Source organism: Salvelinus namaycush, chromosome 35 (assembly GCF_016432855.1).
Source record: "Salvelinus namaycush isolate Seneca chromosome 35, SaNama_1.0, whole genome shotgun sequence".
Classification (NCBI taxonomy): Eukaryota; Metazoa; Chordata; class Actinopteri; order Salmoniformes; family Salmonidae; genus Salvelinus; species Salvelinus namaycush.
The window spans coordinates 19313736-19337683 of record NC_052341.1 but is presented as its reverse complement, the minus strand read 5'-3'; the positions used below and the strand labels follow the sequence as shown (position 1 = coordinate 19337683).

The 23948-nt window shown below is 43.8% G+C and overlaps 2 protein-coding genes across 3 annotated transcripts in view; both read left to right on the top strand.

Annotated features, from left to right (window-relative positions):
• Positions 1-6264, top strand: part of LOC120029845 (brain-specific angiogenesis inhibitor 1-associated protein 2-like protein 1) — a 52050-nt gene extending 45786 nt beyond the window's left edge. The window contains exons 11-14 of the mRNA XM_038975153.1: positions 2282-2341; positions 2513-2666; positions 4692-4732; positions 4865-6264. Of these exons, the coding sequence (XP_038831081.1) occupies positions 2282-2341; positions 2513-2666; positions 4692-4732; positions 4865-4937 (328 nt within the window). The 3' untranslated portion in view covers positions 4938-6264. The remainder of the gene's footprint in view (positions 1-2281; positions 2342-2512; positions 2667-4691; positions 4733-4864) is intronic.
• A 628-nt stretch (positions 6265-6892) lies between these two features.
• LOC120029615 (tectonin beta-propeller repeat-containing protein 1-like) lies at positions 6893-23397 on the top strand. Of its 2 annotated transcripts, XR_005473594.1 has the most exons (25): positions 6893-7006; positions 8648-8880; positions 10979-11161; positions 11379-11501; positions 11662-11787; positions 12006-12180; positions 12403-12503; positions 12595-12696; positions 12856-13007; positions 13164-13753; positions 13990-14135; positions 14287-14442; positions 14534-14683; positions 14978-15135; positions 15432-15559; positions 16452-16651; positions 17603-17682; positions 17831-17887; positions 20026-20200; positions 20299-20434; positions 20707-20799; positions 20922-21028; positions 21171-21290; positions 21461-22544; positions 22579-23397. XR_005473594.1 is itself a non-coding variant. In XM_038974902.1 (24 exons), the coding sequence occupies exons 2-24, from the start codon at positions 8656-8658 to the stop codon at positions 21638-21640; spliced, it is 3663 nt and encodes a 1220-aa protein (XP_038830830.1). In that variant the 5' UTR covers positions 6893-7006; positions 8648-8655; the 3' UTR covers positions 21641-23397. The 2 variants fall into 2 exon arrangements, 1 of the variants encoding a protein (XP_038830830.1); XM_038974902.1 differs by having other exon boundaries at positions 21461-23397.
• Positions 23398-23948: the final 551 nt, after the last annotated feature.

Below are 23948 nucleotides of genomic sequence, written 5' to 3'. Positions count from 1 at the left end.
CTGCCTTGACATTTTCCCTCTGAAACAAATTAGCAAAGTCCATTTCATGACCCTTTGACATTGTCAGCCATTATTATTGCTTTGGGAATGAAATTGTTTTTAAAGTTATCAGTGACAGCTTGTCAAGAACAGAGACTTGGTACCTCCAAGTAAACAGCCCATAAGCAACCCGTTTAATATTAGCATAATATAATATGACATTTTTTTCTTTTCTTTTTACAGTGAGATTTGGCTTGGGAACAATTTCTGTATTTCTTAACTTGAAACAGTGTCTTCGAAGCGAATCTGTCATATATTTGATCATTGAAATATGTGTTTCACATGCCTTCAGGGACATTTGGCTTACTTCAAGTGAGTGTCACGTTCTGACCATAGTTCTTGTGTGTTGTGCTTGTTTTAGTGTTGGTCAGGACGTGAGCTGGGTGGGCATTCTATGTTGTGTGTCTAGTTTGTCTGTTTCTATGTTTGGCCTAATATGGTTCTCAATCAGAGGCAGATGTTTTGTGTTGTCTCTGATTGGGAATCATATATAGGTGGCTTGTTTTGTGTTGGGGATTGTGGGTGGTTGTTTCCTGTCTCTGTGTTTTGTCTGCACCAGAAAGGACTGTATCGGTACGCCTATTTTGTAGTTTTGTAAGTGTTCACGGTTTCGTCTGTTAATTAAACATGTTGAACACGAGCTATTGCTGCGTCTTGGTCCGATCCCTGTTACACTCTCTCTTCTCGTGAAGAGAGGGAAGGCTGCCGTTACAGTGAGAATATACACTACCGTTCAAAAGTTTGGGGTCAGTTAGAAATGTCCTTGTTTTTGAAAGAAAAGCACATTTTTTGGCCTTTAATATAACATAAAATTGATCAGAAATAGTGTAGACATCGTTAATGTTGTAAATGACTATTGTAGCTGGAAACAACTGATTTTTAATGGAATATCTACATAGGCGTACAGAGGCCCATTATCAGTAACCATCACTCCTGTGTTCCAATGGCACGTTGTGTTAGCTAATCCAAGTTTATCATTTTAAAAGGCTAAATGATCATTAGAAAACCCTTTTGAAATTGTTAGCACAGCTGAAAACTGTTGTGCTGATTTAAAGAAGCAATAAAACTGGCCTTTAGGCTAGTTGAATATCTGGAGCATCAGCATTTGTGGGTTCGATTACAGGCTCAAAAATGTCCAGAAACAACTTTTTTCTGAAACTCGTCAGTCTATTCTTGTTCTGAGAAATGAAGGCTATTCCATGTGAGAAATATCCAAGAAACTGAAGATTTTGCACAATGCTGTGTACTACTCCCTTCACAGAACAGCGCAAACTGGCTTTAACCAGAATAGAAAGAGGAGTGGGAGGCTCAAGGTCAACAGTGAAGAAGTGACTTCGGGATGCTGGCCTTCTAGGCAGTTGCAAAGAAAAAGCCATATCTCAGACCGGCCAATAAAAATAAAAGATTAAGATGGGCAAAAGAACACAGACAGTGGACAGAGGAACTCTGCCTAGAAGGCCAGCATCCCGGAGTCGCCTCTTCACGGTTGACGTTGAGACTGGTGTTTTGCGGGCACTATTTAATGAAGCTGCCAGTTGAGGAGTTGTGAGGCATCTGTTTCTCAAACTAGACACTAATGTACTTGTCCTCTTGCTCAGTTGTGCACCGGGGCCTCCCACTCCTCTTTCTATTCTGGTTATGGCCAGTTTGTGCTGCTCTGTGAAGGGAGTAGTACACAGTATGTACGAGATCTTCAGTTTCTTGGCAATTTATCGCATGGAATAGCCTTCATTTCTCAGAACAAGAATAAACTGACGAGTTTCAGAAAAAAAAGGTTTCTGGACATTTTGAGCCTGTAATCGAACAAGCAAATGCTGATGCTCCAGATACTCAGCTAGTTTAAAGAAGGCCAGTTTTATCAGAACAACAGTTTTCAGCTGTGTAAACATAATTTCAAAAGGGTTTTCTAATGATCAATTAGCCTTTTAAAATGATAAACTTGGATTAGCTAACACAACGTGCCATTGGAACACAGGAGTGATGGTTGCTGATAATGGCCCTCTGTAGATATTCCATAAAAAATCTGTCGTTTCCAGCTACAATAGTCATTTACAACATTAACAATGTCTACACTGTATTTCTGATCAACTTGATGTTATTTGAATGGACAAAAAAAGTTGCTTTTCTTTCAAAAACAAGAACATTTCTAGGTGACCCCAAACTTTTGAACGGTAGTATATATATTTTTTAATGATGTTATTCATTGTTTTATTTGGCAAATATTTTGGTGTGTTTGTTTCAGGCGGGGGTGGTTTCCCTCATCATACTGCCGACCTTACAATGAACCACTGATCTCAAACAGGTAAGACCAAGACACATATAACCATGTGATAATCTTATGATATTGCTTACAACTACCCAATCCTCTCAAATCTTTAGGGGTCTTTCAAGAAGTGTCTAGAATAAGTACAAACAAGGTTATTTTGGACCAGGTAAAGTTGTAAAATGTGTGTGTATATGTCTATGTCTACAGTTTGGGGACACCGGTGCGTTGTCTGAGTGTGGCCAGTCTTCCGGAACAGGAAGAGGAAGAGCCTGTTCTGCTGCCGCCACCAGACTACAGCGACGGGAAGGAGAGTAGCCCTGTCAGAATGGTCAGCTCCTCCACACCCTCACCCAAAAACATGGTCAGAACCCAGTCATCCCTTCCATATTCTCACTTTACAGTACAGTCAGCAACCCACTTTAAAGTGACCTACGGGGTCTCTGAAATGTCTGAACAACTTTGATTTCAGTGTTTATCAGCCCACATGCTGGGAAATGGTCTCCTTAGGGTGAACGTTAAACCTCCACACTCTCCTCAGGTTTATTGTTGGATGACCTAACGTGGAATACTTTTTACTAGTGTATTTTCACCTGGGCTAGTTAGGGATGTACTCCCACCACCAGGAACACATTAGGCTAGGTCATGACAGAAACAGGGTTTTGAGGTTGTGTGTTAATGTAACCCCTGTCTGCCACACTCTCAGCTGTCCCAATAGGAGAACCCTTTTTGATTCCAGTTAGAAACCTTTTAGGTTCCATGTAGAACTCTCTTTGGAAAGGGTTCTCCATAAAACCCAAAATGGTTCTACCTGGAACCAAAAGGGTTCTTCAAATGGTTATCCTATAGGGACAGCCAAAGAACCCTTATAGGTTCTAAATAGCACATAAGTAGAGTGAGGTGGAGGAGCAAGAGAGAGAATGAGAGAGCTGTCACATCGAAAAATAAAGACATTTAAAAAATGCTCCCTGCCTGCTTTTGTCTCTGCGCAGGAATGGAGGGACACAGAAAGGGAGGGAGGGAGGGACACAGAAAGGGAGGGAGGGAGGGACACAGAAAGGGAGGGAGGGAGGGACACAGAAAGGGAGGGAGGGAGGAGGGAGGACAACGGGGGTATAGGCCTACACAGAAATATTGCTCATCCACACAGCTTCAATTAGGACCTGCATGGTGTCAGCTGGTTTGAGAATGAAGTAATCAAGTAGTCTCTCTCTTTCCTCTCATTGCCTTTGTGTGCTGGAACTGCTGCCTCAGGGCTTTGAGAGAAATACACTGCTGTTAGGGATGTTATCGTAATAGAGTTGGCATCCCTCCCTCCCCTTTCTCTCCCCCATGCTCCCCATCTGCTCTTCTCCTTCCCTTTCTCTCTACTTCTCAAAGTTGCCTCCCCATCTGTTCTCCCCATTCCCCACCTCTCACCCTTTCCTTAGAAGTCCCATACTTTCTTGCTTCCCTCCCCCTTTGATCCCCCTCCCTCCTCACTTCCATTTGATCATGTGATCATAGAGAGGTGACTTTGCTCTTTGCGTTATTGTCGCTGCCAGATTGTTTAATGGTCTCTGATGTAAGCCACTCCATGGGGCCTCTCGCATAGGTGCCTCTGTGCCCTCACTTCTGGACACAGACTGCCCTCTAGTGGAATGTTAGGGTACTGGTTATGTCCTGAAGTAGTTTGAACAAGCCTATTACAGCAGTGTTCCTGTGCAGTACAAAAACTTAACAGCCTACAGGCTGATCCACTGTTAGATTGTATCCTTATCTGATGTCTTGAAGATCCAAAATGAACAACTTGGAGAGGGTTTGTTTACTCTCATCCATCATCAGATATTTTATTTTAATTTCTGAGTGCAGACATTTTTTTGTTAGACAGATACACATTCTTACATCCTAAAACATAGCTAAGTAATCAGTTCAGCATCTCATTTAAAACTATCTTCATCACGTTCACTTGTTTGGATTTACAATAAGATTTCCATCTACTCAGAGAAGAGGTGTTTCTAGAGGAGTTTCACGTTTGTAATGTTGAGTGTCCTTTATGTGGTTGTAGATTTGCTGATCGCAGTAGTCAGCTGTTATGCAACAATTGCAGTCTACCTGTGATAAGTTTCTAGAGGTGTGCTGTGTGCTGGCCTTTCTAGACATTCTAGATTCCTGACTCCCAACGTGAGGTCATGGTACACTCAGTCTCCGTACGTCCCAGAGTTCTTCACTTGGGAGTGACACAACGACTGTATGTGTTGACAGTTGACATCCTTATCCAACCTGTCTGACTAGAGACAACTAGAAACAACCTTTCACTCACAGCTGCACGGGAGGCAATACAGCACGTACTAAATATGCACAGCATGTATCTGGACTTTTAAGTGTTTTTCTTTCATTTTGTAAACAGATCTCTCTACCCAATGGGGTTGGAAAGGCTCCCTTTCTGGGGTAAGTCATATAATAACTATGCTATAACATTATAACCTATCACCTGGATTATGCACTGATTTTGATGGGAAATTTGAATAAAAAATAATAAGGATGTCACCTATTACAATGTGTTATTGAAATATTTTCCAGAGGTGGGAATCCCTTTGCCACTGTCAAACTGAGACCTACAGTGACCAATGACAGATCAGCACCAATCGTCTGATAACCAGGGATCATCCAGACAGAGGATTTATGAAGCTTGGAATCTCTGCACCACCAACACTTCAGAATCACAGTCCGACAAGATAATAATAATAATCTGTCTGTAGTAGTTGTGGGAATTTGTTGGGAAAAGAAGAGCTCAGTTATTTTCCATGTTTATTTTTTCATTATTACGTGCCCATTTTTAAATGGAGAGACTATTTATGTAAACATATGAAACAAATTGAGTTTAAACAGTGAGAGTTTATGGAATAATGAATATACCGACTAGGCACAGACATCCATCTGTTCAGCATCTATTTTTGATTTACAGTTGGTTGAGTTGTCAACTAATGTGAATTCAATGTGAAATCAACAACAAATTGCACCATGTCATTGGATTTAGGTTCAAAGTTGGTTGAAAAAAAGACAAAATTCCCTTATATTGAAGACTTTACGCAAAATCCAATCTGTTTTCCATGTTGATTCAACTTCATCACAAATATGTTTTGTTGTCGAAATGACGTGGAAACAAAGTTGATTCAATCCATTTATGCCTAGCAGGTAGTGTCCATTTTTTAAATTAAAATAAGGGATTTTTGATTTGACAGACTACTAAATGAATGTATTCTGAATGGGGAATGCATTGACATATACCATGCTATTTCTTCATACTTTTAAATTGTATTTTTTCAAACTTGTTCGAACGTTCATGATGTTTGTACAATATTTGTAGGGCGGAAATTTCTTTTTGGCTTTTCATGGTAAGCTGAAGGTTGTGTGCATACAAATACACAATTGTTGTAAATCACAATCACATTGTTTTTGGTAGAAATACAGTATGAGCCATGCAGTATATCAAAAGAGTAAACCGTTTTTTTAAATCTTCCTTCTGTGTAGAGTAATTCATGATATACACCACACTGCTGTCCATACTAATTGATGATTACCATCCCAAATAAGTATTTGAAATGAACACGGGACATGGTTCCTCCTCTTCTATCTCTGTTCAGATACTGATGTGTATTGTTTTCATTCTCTAAAGGTGAGAAGGAAAAATATGTAACATGATGTTCTGTCCTTGTCCTCAAGTTTTGTAAATATATCATGGGCAAAATGGTTGTCTGAAAATATATATATATTTCTTGGCACCATGTAGACTAATGTAATGTTATCTCACAGTGAAACAAGATAAACCTTACATGGTCCTTATTCATGTATTGGCTTTGCAATGTACTGCCATAGCCTACTGTGTATCTGTATGAAGACTTGCATTATAATTGAATATGTTGTTCATCCCTTAATACATGAGATGAAATGGAGAATAACAAGCTTTGGTTGTCTTTTATTGAATTAGTCGTTTTTTATATTGAATGAATGAGTAGGCTACCATTCTTTCCGGACCCATAGTAAATAGCTTTAAGTTATGTTAATTTCATTACCATAAACACACACACATAAATCTTTCAATAAAGATGTCTATGTTTACCACGAGTCAATTTTCACTACTATTTTGTCAGGTCATAAGACACATTTAGAAGGAAACGCATGAGACAACACTGGGGATTCTCAGTAGGACATTACTGTCCATGCCTAGGTAATTCTATAACATCCACTCTCTACTCCTAGTGGTTATATCCAGTGTCTGTCTGTCTGAGGGTGTTGGGGGAAAAGCCCATTTCTGTTCTAACCAAATTTACTTTTACGTTTGTCCATTTAGCAGACTTACAGTCAGTGCAACAACACATCACAAAGTAAAACTTTCCTCAATAAAACAGCTATCAGCAAAGTCAGTGCTGGTAACGAAAGATAAGAGCAATATTGTATTGTATTGTATTATATTCTATTGTATTACATTATCCAATGTTATTATCCAGATCTTGTAATGCCCTATAATAAAGCTCATATCATCGCCTACTGGACAAATTCAGCCATTGGTTCATTTGGTGCAGCAGCCAATCCGCGTTTACAGTAAAACACCACACTTCCTGTTTCGGATTAAAGAAAATATCGCTATTAATGGTATATTCAATCTGATATGACGAATGAATTGCAGTGATTTACCATACCGTTTATGAGAGAGAACACACGGTAAGTGATGAGCTATTGCTAACTATTACATTTATGGCTGTGCTTTAGTGGTAAGCCTCCCTGTAACGCTTAAATAGCAATGTCAAGCTAATATTTACTCCGTGCTAGCCAGGCCATTCATTGTATGTATAGTCATGCCACGTTTGTAAGGTTGAGTGTCCTTTATGTGATTGTAGATTTGCTGATAGCAGTAGTCAGCTGTTATGCTACAATTGCAGTCTACCTGCGATAAGTTTAGCATGCTAAAAGTAGACTACTTTGTAAACCAACCAAAAGCTGAGCTACTATGTGTCACGTAGGTGCCCGATAATCAACAATGTATCAATGTTGATCATTCACCATCCTATTACAATGTAGCAAACGTAATTCATGTGCCACAGTATTTTCTCAGTGAGTGACAATGTTGCAGTTTAGCAAGTACCAGTATCTAGAGACTCTCGAGTTAATTGGGCGAGTCACTAGATCAGATCGCAGCTTGCTTCAGATAGTATACAGGTTTATCTCTCTGGCTAGTTTATTGATTGTTTGTGACAGGGGCTACAACTTCGTAGAGCAGCACTCGCCCCAGGCATTACATAACGTACTGGGATCAGGATAGGATGTAATAGGTTGAGGCTGCCCCGCCTAGACACTAGTGTAAGGTCAGTTTAGCCTTTTACCCCAGTGGTGGAAAAAGTACTCAATTGTCATACTTGAGTAAAAGTAAAGGTGAAAGTCACCCAGTAAAAGTCTAAATGTATTTGGTTTTAAATATACTTAAGTATCAAAAGTGAATGGAATTGCTAAAATGTACTTAAGTATCAAAAGTAAAAGTATAAATCATTTCAACTTCCTTATATTATTAAGCAAACCAGACAGCACAATTTTATTTTTTAAATTTATTGGTGGATAGCCAGGGGCAAACTCCAACACTCAGACATAATTTACAAACGAAGCATTTGTATTTAGTGAGTCTGCCAGATCAGAGGCAGTAGGGTTGACCAGGGATGTTCTCTTGTGTGAATTGGACCATTTTCCTGTCAAAATGTAACGAGTACTTTACGGTGTCAAGGAAAATGTTTGAAGTAGGAAGTACATTATTTTCTTTAGGAATGTAGCGAAGTAAAAGTTGCCAAAAATATAAAAAGTAAAGTACAGATACCCCCAAAACCAACTTAAGTAGTACTTTAAAGTATTTTTACTTAAGTACTATACACCACTGCTTTTACCCTTACATGGATAGATGGAATAGAGGCAGACTCTGTACTATAGCTTATTGTACACTCCTTGCTTCCACAAGAGAGATGAGGCAGGGCCATGGGCCATGAGGGAGAGCTGAACAGAAGGTCAGCAGTGAGCATGCTGATTCAGACTCACTAGCCTGCTGGCTAGCCTAGCTACATCACTAGACTGTTTTAATTAGAAATATGATTTCCTTATTATTAGACCAAGCAGTTTGGCTGGGTGTGTGCCTCTCAAGGAGGGTAATTTGAGAGAACTCGCTCTCTCGCTTTCTCTCTATTTTTCTTCCTCCTTACCCCCTTTATACTCCTCCCTCTCTGTGACCTCTGCTAATTGTCCATCCTCCTCTTCCCCATTTCTCATCCCTCTTTCTAAATGAAAACAAGGCATCTTACTTTGTTATGTCTTCCTTCTCCCTAGGCCTGACCATGCCTGTGTCCCTGCTGTGGGCAGTGGATGTGTACGGGCGTGTTTACAGCCTGTCCACTGGAGGGCAGCAGTGGGAGCAGTGTCATGATGCCTTGTTAGAGTTTAAGAGGGTGACAGCCGTACAGCAGTGTTGCTGGGGTATCGCCTGTGACCACCACATCTACCTGAATGTCCACTCTAGTGATGTACCCATACGTTACCAGGAGGAGACATACGAGAACCAGGTACATGGTGTGTGTGTCCTCGGGACGGACAGGTTTAGGGTCATGAAATATTGTGTGGATGAAGGGCGGGTGGGTGCCGAACGGGTTGAATAAAGATTTGTTTTTTAATAGAAAATCCATAAATGCATAATTATTGTGCAAGTCATATCTTTAGGCTACATTGGGGTTCTTCTTTCTTTATCTGGTGTTAGTACGTAGCCCAAGCCTAAACTATAAGGGCCTAACTGTAGCGTGCCAAATATACGGCCAAATGCTTTTGAAAAAGTTAACCTCGATCCACTGAAGCAAAAATGACAGTGTCGGAGTTTAATTCAATAAGAAAAAAGCTGTGAAATGTAGAGTTGAAAATAAATAGGAGGGCCAGAACAGTATTCTAATGTTTTGGAAAAATTTGGTGAAATGGCAAAAGAGGATGATAGCAGTGTCGGCTATGTCATGCGTGATGATTGTGAGGCACTATACAAATTCGACAGTCACAAACGGGAACCTCTTAAGGATCGGACTCTTTTTTTAAATTTCCGCCTAAAATGACATACCCAAATCTAACTGCCTGTAGCTCAGGACCTGAAGCAAGGCTATGCATATTCTTGATACCATTTTGAAAGGAAACATTTAGAAGTTTGTGGAAATGTGAAATGAATGTAGGAGAATATAACACATTAGATCTGGTAGAAGATAATACAAACAAAAAAGCATGCGTTTTCTATTTTTTGTTTGTTCCATCATCTTTGAAATGCAAGAGAAAGGCCATACGTTGAGATAGGATTCTATGTGTAATTTAGGCGTTGTACACAAGATGGCAGTAGTGTGTGTGCAAAGTTTCAGACTGATCCAGTGAAGAATTACATCACTACACAATATTTTGTATCAAGTCTGCCATGAGTTTGACCAAATGTGCCGAAGTGGTCAATTTATACATTTTCAAGTACATAACTATAGAGAACATACAGAAATACTAAGGGGGGGTCTACTGTAAATTGAACACTGCAGTTAGATTAACAATAATTTAAGCTTCCTGCCCATATAAGACATGTCTATGTCTCGGAAAGTTGGCTGTTGTTTACAACGTCATTCTAGTCACATTATTGCATATTGAGCAAAAACTGTCCCGACCGATCCTGTAGAGGTTAAAATGGTACGCCAAGGGAACTGTAGGCGACTGTTCAAATGGGTTAAATGGATGGAATAATAGCCTAACTGAAATCTGGACACTGACTGTAGGTCTATAACCTTTCACATAACCTAATAGAATATTAACTCTTGCAGAATTGAGCATTCCTTGCAGTACAATTATACACCAAATGTTAATTTTGACTCTCTGGAACAGGAGTGAAGAAATATATTCTTGATTTATTTCAGCATCTTGAGAGAATGAAACAGAATGAAACCGGTTAGTGACTGTCTGTAAAGATGCTATCTTTATCAGCATCATAAAAGCTGATACTATTTCAACCACATCAAATATGCATCCAAGCCGAACTGAAGTCTTATCAGCAACATGTTGGGTCTATTTAACAGCTTTTCATTTTCTTAAAACCGGTCAAACTGATTTTGCGCGGGAAATCTTTCCAGTTTTATTTTTGTTATTGCATTTTCTCCCTGGTCCATAAACGTCTTTGCTCCACTAGAGAAGCAGAGATGAAAGAGAAAACAAACTTTACCGACGTCAACTAGATTGAAGCATTCATTCGATCAATTTATGACATTATTCTGGCGATCAACTGTTTATTTAGTCTTCTAGGGCAACAAGTAATGGCAGAAGAGAAGCTGCATGTATTTAATTATAGACAAGTTGACTAACAAATAGCCTACCAAAATGTCTGAAAATATAAGCAGAAACATATTCCTATCTAAAAAGGCCTGTCAAAAGATCATTCTTCCTCAGACTGTACAGTGCATTTTCTATATTTGTGGGTTAGGGTTGGGTGCAGATTTTCACTTTATCATATATAGTCGGGCGTTTGCAGGTGGGTTATTAGAAATTGCGGGCGGGTGCAGGTGTACAAATAGCTGACCTGCGCATCACTAGTGTGTGTGTGTGTATTTCTGCTTCTTTTGCACCTGCTGCATTTATGGTTCTTATAATTCTCTCTCTCAGAGATGGAATCCCAAGGATAACTTCTCGGATCACTTGTTGCCGAGCGACCGCTGGCATTGGAGTGACATCACAGGGCTGGAACACCAACCCCTGGACAGTTTCCTTCTTCCCTCGACCAACTGGGAGTGGGAGGGGGACTGGTACATCGATGAGAACTTTGGAGGAGAACCCACAGAGAAAGGAGTGAGTGTCTGTCTGTTGTTCTTCGCTATTTTTCTCACACTCTCACTCTCTCTTTCCCTCTGTCTTTATCGGTATCTTTCTCTCTTGTCTCCCCATTTTAGACGTTCTCACCTTCTCTCTTTCCCTCACTCTCTCTTTCCTTCCCTCCCTCTATGTCATTGTCTTACCCTCACCTACGATGATTCATGTGTGAATGGATTTGTCTGTGTGTCTGCAGGGTTGGACCTATGCCATGGACTTCCCTGCCACCTACATCAAAGACAAGAAGTGGAACTCGTGTGTCCGTCGCCGGCGATGGATCCGCTACAGGAGGTACAAGGCCACGGACACCTGGGCCAAGGTGTGTATTTGGAGCAATATAATCACCTGTCACAACTAGGATGTAACTGTATGCCTCTGCTGTGAATGCTTTCTTCATGTACTGAACTGTACTCATCATGTACTGTAGGTTTGTTTAGGCCTGTGTGTGTGTGTTGACCCGTATCTCTCTGTGTTACCAGATCCCATCCGAGGGTCACAGTGGTCCCCTGCCAGACCCCTTTAATGACATCAGCTGTGGAGGCTGGGAGATCAGTGAGGAGCCCAGGGGGAGGCTGTCTCTGTGGGCTGTCTCTCTACAGGGCAAGGTATTACATGCACACACACATATATGCACACACACAAACACACTAATACATGCACACACACATGAATGGCATGGACACACGCGCACACACACAGCTCAGAGGGCGAGGTCATATCTCCAGAGATCACAAAACACACACATACAACACAAATGTATTCGTAAACTAACAAATCAATTTGATTGACTAATTGCCTGTGTGTGTATGATCTGGGTCATTAGGTGTGGTTTCGTGAGGGTATCCATCACCACAGCCCAGAGGGGGATGGCTGGGAGGAGGTGTCTCTGCCTGGGGAGGTGGTGCAGATCAGCTGTGGGCCAGGGGACCTGGTTTGGGCTGTGCTCTGGGAGGGACAACTCATTGTCAGGGAGGGCATCACCAGAGACTGCCCACAAGGTGGCTGGTTAACAGAGGAAGTGTGTGTGTGTGTATTCGTGTGAGAGAGAGAGAGAGAGAGAGAGAGAGCGAGAAGGAGACAGAGAATGAGAGACCACATGTTTGTCTCTGTTTGTGTGTGTGCAAGGGAGAGAGAAATGGAGAGAGGAAACATTTTTGTGAGCGAGAGAGAGCCTGAGAGTGTGTCTAATGGTGTCTTTCCTCCTCTTCTCTCTCTGCCAGGCTCGTCCTGGGTGGTGGTGGACTCTCCCAACCCAGAGGCCGGGGCCATCCACGTAGCTGTGGGGGACAACGTAGTCTGGGCCGTCACCAAGGACAACAAAGTAAGACTATATGAAACACTCTCATGTATGCTCTCTAACGCTTCCCTTGTCAGCAGTATGTTCCTGATGATTATCTCTCTGTATCTGTCAGGTATGGTTCAGGCGTGGCATCAACTCCCATAACCCATGTGGTTCAGGCTGGATCGGGATGGTCGGGGAGATGGTCATGGTCAACGTGGGCCTCAACGACCAGGTAAGGATTTGATCAATGTTTATTAACAGACCTTCTAATAGATTGTCAGGTAAGTTCTCTGAGTGTGGTTTATAAAGATTCACTTTGTCCATGGTGCTGAAACATGTTTGGTCGGGCATTCTACACAGGTAAATGTCTGTTTGTTCTGACTCTGTCCAGGTGTGGGGTATTAGCTGTGTGGACCGGGCAGTGTATTTCCGTCAGGGTGTGACCTCCAGTGAGTTGAGTGGTAAAGCCTGGAAGGCTGTCAACGTGCCCCGAGACGGAGACATCAGGTCCCACTCCTCCGCCAGCATTAGCAGTCTGCACAGGTGGACATGGACACGGAATACTGTGAAACATTTCCAATGCTTGGGCAATCTCATCTACATAAAACGATTAGCCAAACAGTCTGCTAGCTGGGTGCTCTGCGTAATACTAATATCTCTCTCTCTCTCCCTCTCTCTCTCTCTCTCCCCGTCCCACAGTGCTGGTTGTTTCTTCAGTGGTGAGGTCCAAGCCCAGTCTGTGATGAGTGAAGACTCGGACACAGAGGGCGGTCCACAGAGGGCGGTCCTAGAAGTAGGGTCATGCCCCTCCTCTCCTCCCCCTGAGACCCCTCCCATTGACCCCGACGTCCCCAAACCACGCATCCCTAAGGTCACCAGCGACAGCTTCATCTCTGAGATGCTCTCCGACCGTGAGGTCAAACAGGAGGGGGCCACCGCTGCCACCACTGCCAGTCCCTCTATCCCAGAAGAGGAAGTCGCTCTTGGGGAACCGGAGGCCAAGTGTCCCCCTCCGGCCCTGCTTCTCTCCCCCAGCCTGTCTGGAGGGCTTGGGGACCCCCAGTGGAGTAACGTGGACCTGGAAGAGACCCAGACTCACCTGGCTGTGGGGCCTGCCGTGGTGAGAGGGGACTCGGCTGACACCTGTAGTCTGTCCTCGGTGGCCACCTACACCCTGTGTCAGGGGGAGCCGTATGGGGCAGATGAACACCCGCTCTGGGCATGGGTCAGTGGAGGAGGCTGTGGTGTGAACTGTCACTCCCAGCTCAACTGGTTCAACTCTGCCACAGGTGAGACACAGATACTGTAGATATTGTATCGCTTTGAAATTGTATTTCTCCTGTATATTAAAACAAGCCTAGGAATAAGCAAAACGCCAGCTGCAACTCGCAATTAAACCAGAATAGACACTTCTGCCTGATGTAACAGTGTATCTCTGCTTTTTCCTTGTTGTTGTTGAGCCACTGGAGTGTTTCCTCACACGTTGTTGATAAAGTTTGGACCTTTGTCTTATTGTCTCTCCTAGCCCTGGCATCATCAGTCCAGTCCATGAGTCTGTCCATCAGTCCAGCCCAGACAGCTGCCTGGCGGAAACAGATCTATGAGCAGCTCAGCGAACGCTCCAAGAGAGAGCTGGACCACTTTAAACACTACGAACAGGCCGTAGAACAGGTACCGACAACTTGAACGTTTACAAATGCTACTTTTTGGTTGCTTGCCTTGATTTAATGAGTTTTGTTTATGACTTGCCCTTGTTGTATAGACGTTGATTAGTCTCCCTCCCTCCCCTCCTTCTCTCCCTCCCTCCCCCCCTCCATCCCAGTCTGTGTGGGTGAAGAAAGGGACCATGCAGTGGTGGAGGGACTGGAAGCCCCATAAGTGGGTGGATGTGAGGTTTGCCCTGGAGCAGTTCTCAGGGCCTGAGGGAAACCAGGACGGCATCCTCTTCCTCTACTACAACTTCAATGAGGAGAAGAAGGTGAGGGGAGGGTCACAGTGCGTGTGTGTGGGTGTTTTCTGTGATGAGTTATTTAGTCCTGGTTTTCTCCTCCTCTCCTCCCTCTCTCCAGTACCTGCATGCGTTCATCAACGAGGTGACTATCTTGGTGCCGGTGCTGAATGACTCCAAACACACGTTTGCCGTCTACACAGCAGAGAGGACCAAACAGAGGTGGCCTATCAGACTGGCTGCTGCCACTGAGGTGGAGATGCATGACTGGGTAGGTTATATGATCACTGTCTTCCATCTGAACCTGTCACAAAGTACAGTGCTCCATTTTCACATAATATCATGTTTTATTCATAAGCAAATGTCATGCTAAATTATGGATGGCGAAAGGGTTATGCCACAAAGAACCAGATATAACCATTTTTTTAAATGAACCTTTTATGTAGTATGACTTTGCCTCTATGTAGGGCTTATGAATTTATGTATGCTATATACGTCCTTTATAAGTTGTAGTTTGGTAAAAGTGGGGCCTTAATGTCTTGACTATGTTTCTCTGTACCCCCAGCTGGCCCTGCTGAGTGTGTCGTGCTGTGACGCCCGAGGGATCCAGGGTCCCCCTTCCAAACAAGCCATCTGGTCAGTCACCTGTAAAGGAGACATCTTCGTCTGTGAGCCTTCGCCTAGCCTGGAGGCCTGTCCCTACCCCACACCATGTGACCAGATGTAAGACATGTCCTCTGAGCTGTTATCAATGCTTTATAAAGGCTTGATAAATGAGACCTATGAATACAAACCTGCAGTACATCGTGAATGAGTTATTTGTGGATAAATAGATAGATATTTATTGATCAGATATATGCACTTACAACTGAATAGTCTTAACTGATAAAACATTGGTTGACAGTCACTGGAAAATGGTATACTTTTCTTTCTTTTGTCTCTAACCACATGTTGCTCTGCCCTGTCTGCCCTGTCTGCCCTGTCTTCCCTGTCTGCCCTGTCTGTTTGTGTGTTTGCAGGTTCTGGCATCAGGTGGGGGGCCACCTACGTCTGGTGGAGTGTAACAGTCTGGGGGTGGTGTGGGGGGTAGGCTACGACCACACTGCCTGGGTCTACACCGGCGGCTATGGAGGGGGATTCTTCCAGGGTAAACACAAATATATACTAAACATAAACCTACTGGACTGGACTTAAAGCATATGCTAAACATGACCAAGTACTGTATAGCCACTAACAGGTAAACCAAACTGGCAACGTTGCGTGTGCGAGCATTGGAAAATAAATTAATGCGTACATGTTATTCAATCATTTCACCCAAACTGCTCACACGCGTCAACGAACATCTGCCTTGCCGAACGCTAAAGTAGAACTTGGTTCTATTTGAGACGCTCAATGCGCTGCTAGTCACGCCTCTCCCACCTACTCATTGGTTTCCATGAGCATACAAACCCAAAAGATGAATGAGGAGAGAAGATTTATTTATATAACCTTATTTAACCAGGCAAGTCAGTTAAGAACAAATTCTTATTTACAATGACGGTCTACCCCGGCCAAACCTGGACGACACTGGGCCAATTGTGAGCAGCCCGTGGGATTCCCAATCACGGCCAGATGTGATACAGCCTGGATTTGAACCAGGGACTGTAGTGACGCCTCTTGCACTGAGATGCAGTGCCTTAGACCACTGCGCCACTGTGAATTAATCGTCAGAATAGAGAAACACACCATTTTGTATGACTCGGCACTTGGCACCATATTATTCATGTCAGGTAAAATAACAACCCAATGTTTATCTCCCAGGACAAATTAGCAAGCTATCTTAATGACCACGAATGTATATTTTGTGTTTCGAACAGTCCCCAAATTGATATAGTTGGCTCACATTTAGATTTGTTATTTTTACCTGTGTGTCATGATCGCATCTGGTGGGGATAGACAAAATCAACATGCGCAGGGCCAGTTTGGTCAGGGTGAAAGGGTATTTATCAGCTCTACTTGATCTCAGCTCCTGACTATAATCTCTCTCTTGTCTTTGTCAGGTCTGGCCAGCAGCACAGATAACATCTACACCCAGACAGATGTGAAGTGTGTCTACATCTATGAGAACCAGAGGTGGAACCCAGTCACAGGTTACACCAACAGAGGCCTCCCAACAGACCGTTACATGTGGAGTGATGCAACAGGACTGCAGGAGTGTACCAAGGCCAGCACCAAGCCTCCATCTCCTCACTGGACATGGGTGGGTATCACTAGCAGGACAAAATATGTCAATTTCACCCTCAATAGAGAGCAATAGTAATGACAACTTTTTTGTAGGCACTAACTCTGCCATGGTTGGTCAAAGCCTATGGGGAAATTAATGGGGATTTTGTGGAAGTTTTGGATAAATAGAAAAAATAAGGTCTGTGGTAAACAGGTTTAGGAGACCGTAAACTTTTTTTAAACGAAATTATCTTCATCAGCCAATGTATTTTTTTTGCATTTATGTAATCAGAACGAGCACATTAAAGGCTTCATAATTCATAAAGGTCATGGACTACAAGCTGGCGAGCTCTATGGACAGTATCACATTTGAACTTAAACTAAACATGCACACAGTAGCAGTAGATGTCTAAAACGGTCCTACAAACAAAGCTTGTTATCATGACACAAGGTGAGACCCAGATGCAGACACAGGAGGCAGATGGTTGGAGTCTTACAATATTTATTAATCCAATAGGGGAAAGCAAGAGAATGGTCGTGGACAGGCAAAAGGGTCAAAACCAGTTCAGAGTCCAAAAGGTACTGAAGGGCAGGCAGAATCAAGGTCAGACCAGGCAGGATGATCAGGCAGGCGGGAAAGAAGTCCAGAGTCAGGCGGGGGTCAAAACCGGGAGGAGTAGCAAAAAGGAAATAGCAAAAGGAGTACGGGGAAAAACACGCTGGTTGACTTGACGAACTGGCACAGAGACAGGAAACACAGGGATAAATACACTGGTACAGAGAGACAGGAAACGCAGGGATAAATACACTGGTACAGAGAGACAGGAAACACAGGGATAAATACACTGGCACAGAGAGACAGGAAACACAGGGATAAATACACTAGGGGAAACAAGCAACACCCGGAGGGGGTGGAGACAATAACGAGGACAGGTGAAACTGATCAGGGTGGGACACTTGTTTTGCTAACTGCTCTGTCTCTTATCAGGTAGCAGACTGGACCATTGACTATGGGATCTCCGAGGGGACAGACCGAGAGGGTTGGCAATACGCAGCTGATTTCCCAACGTGAGTGTACCTAACCTTCCCCAATACATATTCATTGGTCTATCTATCACATCAAGCTGAATCTTTTCCCAGCTTGAAAGCAACCATAATATTTGTTTACGTCACTGTCATGTATTTTCTCTCCCTCCCTCTGTATGTACTCTTCCAGGTCGTATCATGGCCACAAGACCTTGAAGGACTTTGTTCGTCGTAGACGATGGGCCAGGTACTGTATCTTACTACACAACAATGGCTCTGTTCCCTCATCACTGTTTATTTAGTCAGCACACAATAATAATATATTTGTTTTATATAGCGCTTTTCATTACAAAGAGAATCTCAAAGACGCCGTAAAACCAAACAAAACAAATGTGGAGATCTGGCAGGTCTTGGGCGATGGTCATCCACAGCGTCAGATGACGAGGTGTTGTTGAGCAGGGTAGTTCAGAAAGGCTAGGCAGTACTTCAGAGGATGGAGCTTTGATGGCACAGAGAGGGAGCAGCGTCAGTCAGTTACTTAGACAAGCCCGGTGCTGTTCATCAGGCACCTCATTCGTTGTGTACTCCTCCTCTGTAGGTAGGCTGGATAGTCCACTACTGAAGTGTAGCACCCACCTAGGTGATATACAATAGTCTGGTCTGCCTCATTCTGCCGACTCAGTACTCTGTTTAAACAACCCTGAGTTTGCGCTCTAGGTAAAAAAATGGCCCGTAAGCACATATCTAGGATCAGCTTTACTCTACCTAAATCCCAACCTTCGACATTGAGGGAAACACAATAACTGACCTTAGATTAGCTCTAGGACAGAGTTCTTCAACCCTGGTCTTGGGGACCTACAGGAAGTGTATGTTTTTGCTCCATCCCAGTACTAACACACCTAATTAACTAGTGGTACACTGGTCTAGTTGCGACTTATCTCCTATTTTAACAACCCTTGTAAACTACATGGGCAAAAGTATGTGGACACCTGCTCGTCGAACATCTCATTCCAAAATCATGGGCATTAATATGGAGTTGGTCCCCCTTTTGCGGCTATGACAGCCTTCACTCTTCTGGGAAGGCTTTCCGCTAGATGTTGGAACATTGCTGCGAGGACTTGCTTCCATTCAGCCACAAGAGCATTAGTGATGTCGGGCACTGATGCTGGGCAATTAGGCCTGGCTCGCAGTCAGCATTTCAATTCATCCCAAAGGTGTGCGATGGGGTTGAGGTCAAAGCTCTGTGCAGGACAGTTAAGTTTTTCGACACCAATCTCAACAAACTATTTCTGTTTGGACACAGCTTTATGCACGGGGGCAATTGTCAAGCTGTATCAAGAAAGGGTCTTCCCCAAACTGGGCTCCCGAATGGTGCAGCGGTCTACGGCACTGCATCGCAGTGCTAGAGGCATCACTACAGACCCTGGTTCGATTCCAGGCTGAATCACAACCAGCCGTGATTGGGAGTCCCATAGGGCGCCACACAATTGTCCCATTGTCGTCCAGTGCCTAGTTAAATAAAGGTTAAATAAAAACTGTTGCCACAAAGTTGGAAGCACAGAATAATCTAGAATGTCATTGTATGCTGTAGCTTTAAGATTTCCCTTCACTGGAACTAAGGAGCCTAGCCCAAACCATGAAAAACAGCTCCAGACCATCATTCCTGCTCCATCAAACTTTACAGTTGGCACTATGCATTCGGGCAGCTAGCCTTCTCCTGGCATCCGCCAAACCCAGATTTGTCTGTCGGACTGCCATATGGTGAAGCGTGATTCATCACTCCAGAGAACGCGTTTCCACTGCTTCAGAGTCCAATGGCGGCGAGCTTTACACCACTCCAGCCAACGATTGGCATTGCGCATGGTGATCTTAGGTTGTGTGTGGCTGCTCGGCTATGGAAACCCATTTCATGAATCTCCCGACGAACAGCTCTTGTTCTGACGTTGCTTCCAGAGGCAGTTTGGAACTCGGTAGTGTACCGAGTACAGACGATTTTTACGCGCTATGCGATTCAGCAATCAGTAGTCCTGTTCTGTGAGCTTGTGTGACCTACCACTTCGCGGCTGAGCAGTTGTTGCTCCTAGACGTTTGTACTTCACAATAACAGCACTTACAGTTGACCGGGGCAGCTCTAGCAGGTCAGGAACTTGACAAATTGAGTTTTCGGAAAGGCGGCATCCTTTGACGGTGCCAGGTTGAAAGTCACTGAGCTCTTTAGTATGGGTCATTCTACTGCCAATGTTTGTCTATGGAGATTGCATGGTGGCTGTTTGCTCGATTTTATACACCTGTCAGCAACGGGTGTGGCTGAAAAAGCCGAATCCACTCATTTGAAGGGCTGTCCACATACTTGTGTGTTTATATATAGTGTATTTCCTCTGACAGGAAGTGTAAACTGACGACCACAGGGCCGTGGCAAGAAGTCCCGCCCATCTTGTTGAGTGACGTGACCATCGTCCTGTGTGGAGCTCAGAGCAGTGTTGAGCCGATCCCTCTGTGGGCCATCAGTAACAAGGGAGACGTGCTCTGTAGACTGGGGGTCACCATACTGACTCCTGCCGTAAGTCTCACACACACACACAATATGTAAACACACATGTTCACTGTGAATACGCACACATTGTGTTTGATAACCGAAGTGGTTGAGTGTGTTCCTAGGGGACGTCGTGGCTTCACGTGGGCACAGACCAGCCTTTTAAGTCTATCTCCATCGGGGGGGACAACCAGGTGTGGGCCATTGCCAGGGATGGATCTGCCTTCTACAGGGGCTCTGTGTCCTCAGAGAGCCCTGCAGGTCAGCCAGAGAACCACGCAGAGCCCACACTCTCTGACAGAACCCAGGGTTCTCCCTTCAGTCTTACTGCTAATCAACAGTTCAGTTAGTCACTGAAATGTATTTCTAAAGCTGTTTTTACATCAGCAGTTGTCACAAAGGGCTTTGCAGTAATACTGTGGCTCAATTTTTCCTTTCTGGAGGAGCTTACCTCTCTGGGCTCTGGTTCATATCACAGAGATGATGAAAGTAGACTAACCACTGGCTGTTTAATGTACTATTGCCCCCTGCAGGAGATTGCTGGTACCACATCCCCTGTCCTGGAAGACAGAAGCTCCAACAGGTGTCTGTAGGGAGAACTTCGGTCTACACTGTGGATCAAAATGGTACAACAGAAAATAATTTCATGACTTACTATGACACTTGTCTTTATTATCAGCTGTCTATTAGTTGTGCCATCTCAATGATTTATTTCTGTCATGATTTTAATGCTGTGCTCTCCATCCAGGTAACCTGTGGTTCAGACAGGGCCTGACTCCCAGCTACCCTCAGGGATCATCATGGGAACACATCTGCAACAATGTACGCAAGGTCTCCGTAGGACCTCTAGACCAGGTGAGCAGAACCTACAATCTAAAACCTGGGTGGTTGTCGTCAGCAATAATGAATCATAGTGACTTTCTCTTTTCTCAAAATTCAACGCTCTTGACATTGCACTGTGTTGAGTAACTCAACCTTTCTCGTTGTGTTTGTGTAGGTGTGGATCATAGCTGACAAGGTGCAAGGCAGCCACAGTCTGAGCTGTGGGACAGTCTGCCACCGTCTGGGGGTTCAGCCCATGGACCCAAAGGGACAGTCGTGGGACTACGGCATCGGGGTGAGACCCTTTAACCTTACCTCTAACCCTGACCCTAACCCATCAACATGCTTCTGAGACACCAATGACTTTGAAGGTTTTCTTGGTGGGGGGCTGTCTGAGTTTCTCTCTTCATCTGTTATCTTTCTCTCTCTCTCTCTCTCTTCCCCTCTTCCTCTCTCTCTCCTCAGGGTGGCTGGGACCACATCACTGTGAGAGGGAACTCCATTGAGGCTCCTCGTGTCCGTATTCCCTCCCTGACGCCCTCCCTCACCGCCTCCCTAACGGACCCCCTCCGCCCCCCTCCACCCCGCAGCCTGCTCCCTGTCATGATCACGGAGATGGAGAACGGGAACGCTGTCCGGTGTTAAACACACACACCTACAGTACTTGCTAGTGGACACTATCTCTGTTCTGTCTTCAGCCCAACTCTCTCTTCAGATACGCCACAATGCAACTACCCCACCATCCACACTGTACTGTAGCTCCCAGCTCCAGCCTCAGCTCTTCTGACCTATCACCTGGCTGTGTTAAAAGACCTTTGAACCCTATCTCCGCACCTTCAACTTGACTCAGCCAATCACCTTCTCTCTTCACAGCTAGCAGATCATGTTCAGTATTTCCCACATAGAGCACTAAAGTCGTTTTTAAACCGTGTCACTGAGTCTTTGAACATTGCGGTATTGTAATTTAAAGGTTAACTCAGCTAAAAGACGTTGCCACGAGCAGCACCGCAAATATTCAGATAAGCGAGATGCAAGTCACACACAGTATCTGCGCATGTACACAGGTTCGCTTCACGCTGTTGGAGCGGTAGGTACGGATCGCTTCACGCTGTTGGAGCGGTAGGTACGGTTCGCTTCACGCTGTTGGAGCGGTAGGTACGGATCGCTTCACGCTGTTGGAGCGGTAGGTACGGTTCGCTTCACGCTGTTGGAGCGGTAGGTACGGATCGCTTCACGCTGTTGGAGCGGTAGGTACGGTTCGCTTCACGCTGTTGGAGCGGTAGGTACGGATCGCTTCACGCTGTTGGAGCGGTAGGTACGGATCACTTCACGCTGTTGGAGCGGTAGGTACGGTTCGCTTCACGCTGTTGGAGCGGTAGGTACGGTTCGCTTCACGCTGGTAGAGAGTGGTAGGTACGGTTCGCTTCACGCTGGTAGAGAGTGGTAGGTACGGTTCGCTTCACGCTGGTAGAGAGTGGTAGGTACGGTTCGCTTCACGCTGGTAGAGAGTGGTAGGTACGGTTCGCTTCACGCTGGTAGAGAGTGGTAGGTACGGTTCGCTTCACGCTGGTAGAGAGTGGTAGGTACGGGACCAAAACAAAGGAAATTGACCCACTATGCTGTTTACTTTCTGCATCTACTTCATATATGAGTCTACGTTTAAATCTGTGCTCTTAAGATATCTTTTTGTTTTATTTATGGTTTTTGTTTGGTTGAATGTTTTTTATGTGTGTGTTTGGTGTGTACGGTATTATGTGAGTAGATTTTTGTTGTTTATGTTATGGTGGTAATTGATTTATCTTTTTAAAATAATATGTGTTTTGGGGGGGTATTCAATGTGATTGGGGCGACGTTAAGATGGGTAAGAAAGCGTCACTGTCGGCCCATTTATTTGTGACTTATTATAAAAAGTCTGTATCAGGAAGTTACAGTACTTACTACTTTGTACCTGCTGGCAACAGGTCGAGATTCTACTGGAGTCACACCAAAAACAATAAGGATTTATTTAACGAGAATAATTTGTTATTAACGTTTGATAACACATGATGCTTTTACAGTTCTAGGCCTTCCCCCTGAATGGTTTGTATCTGTGATGGCCACAGTGAAGAGTTTGTATGCCCATGTATTTTTGACAGCACTCGAAAAGAAAGTATATATTCTTCTTTTCATGAAAAATTTGCAATGTGTAGTTCACACTGGACCGAGGTGTGAATTGCTTGGAAAGTGATTTCTTTGCGGGGCTTTAAAGTTGAACTGTTTATTTCTCAGGTAAATAAGAGTTCTCCTAAACGCTATTATTGGCATGTTTTTGACCTTCTACAATTGTAGCAGTAATGACTGACAGGCAACACACGTGAAAGGTTTGGTGGAAAGAACAAATAAATATTTTTGTTATAAATCTGTATATGAGTATAGTATAAATGTTTTAATGGGGATATTTCAAGGTTTGTTATTGTACGTTGGCATATAAAAAGGTCAAATATTAGTCCTTTGAACTATTATCCATAAACCACAAAAGTTGAAACTAGCACATTTGGGCATTAATTGATCTTCTCTGAATGGAAACCACAAGCCAATAGCTATCACTGATATACTGGAACTACAAATAATTGATTGTACAGAACTGTATGTCTGTGAAAACTCTCACTTTATCTTCCTATGGCAGTTCCTAATACAAATGTTTCACTTACTACTGTTAGAACTTTACAGGCTTCATCCTAAAGGAGCGGCACATGCTTGTCATGCTGTGGGGTACCCCTTCACATTCCAAACTTAAAGTGTTTGTTCTAGAGGAGGACTTGTCCGTTTAAAAAATGATTCCATTGTTTTTATTGATTATAATGTCAATTAAAATACTATAATCAGGTACTATTCTAACCCCAACAAGGCTGTTATTGATGTGTATATTTCTTCCTTCCAATAGTGTGCATGGTCAATGTCCTCTCAATAAATG

Coding starts and splice junctions, on each gene's coding strand:
- LOC120029615 (XM_038974902.1), top strand. CDS start 8,656: ATGCCTGTGTCCCTGCTGTGGGCAGTGGATGTGTACGGGCGTGTTTAC. Junction 12,697..12,855: donor ACGTGGGCCTCAACGACCAG/GTAAGGATTTGA, acceptor GACTCTGTCCAG/GTGTGGGGTATTAGCTGTGT. Junction 15,560..16,451: donor TGGAGGGGGATTCTTCCAGG/GTAAACACAAAT, acceptor TGTCTTTGTCAG/GTCTGGCCAGCAGCACAGAT.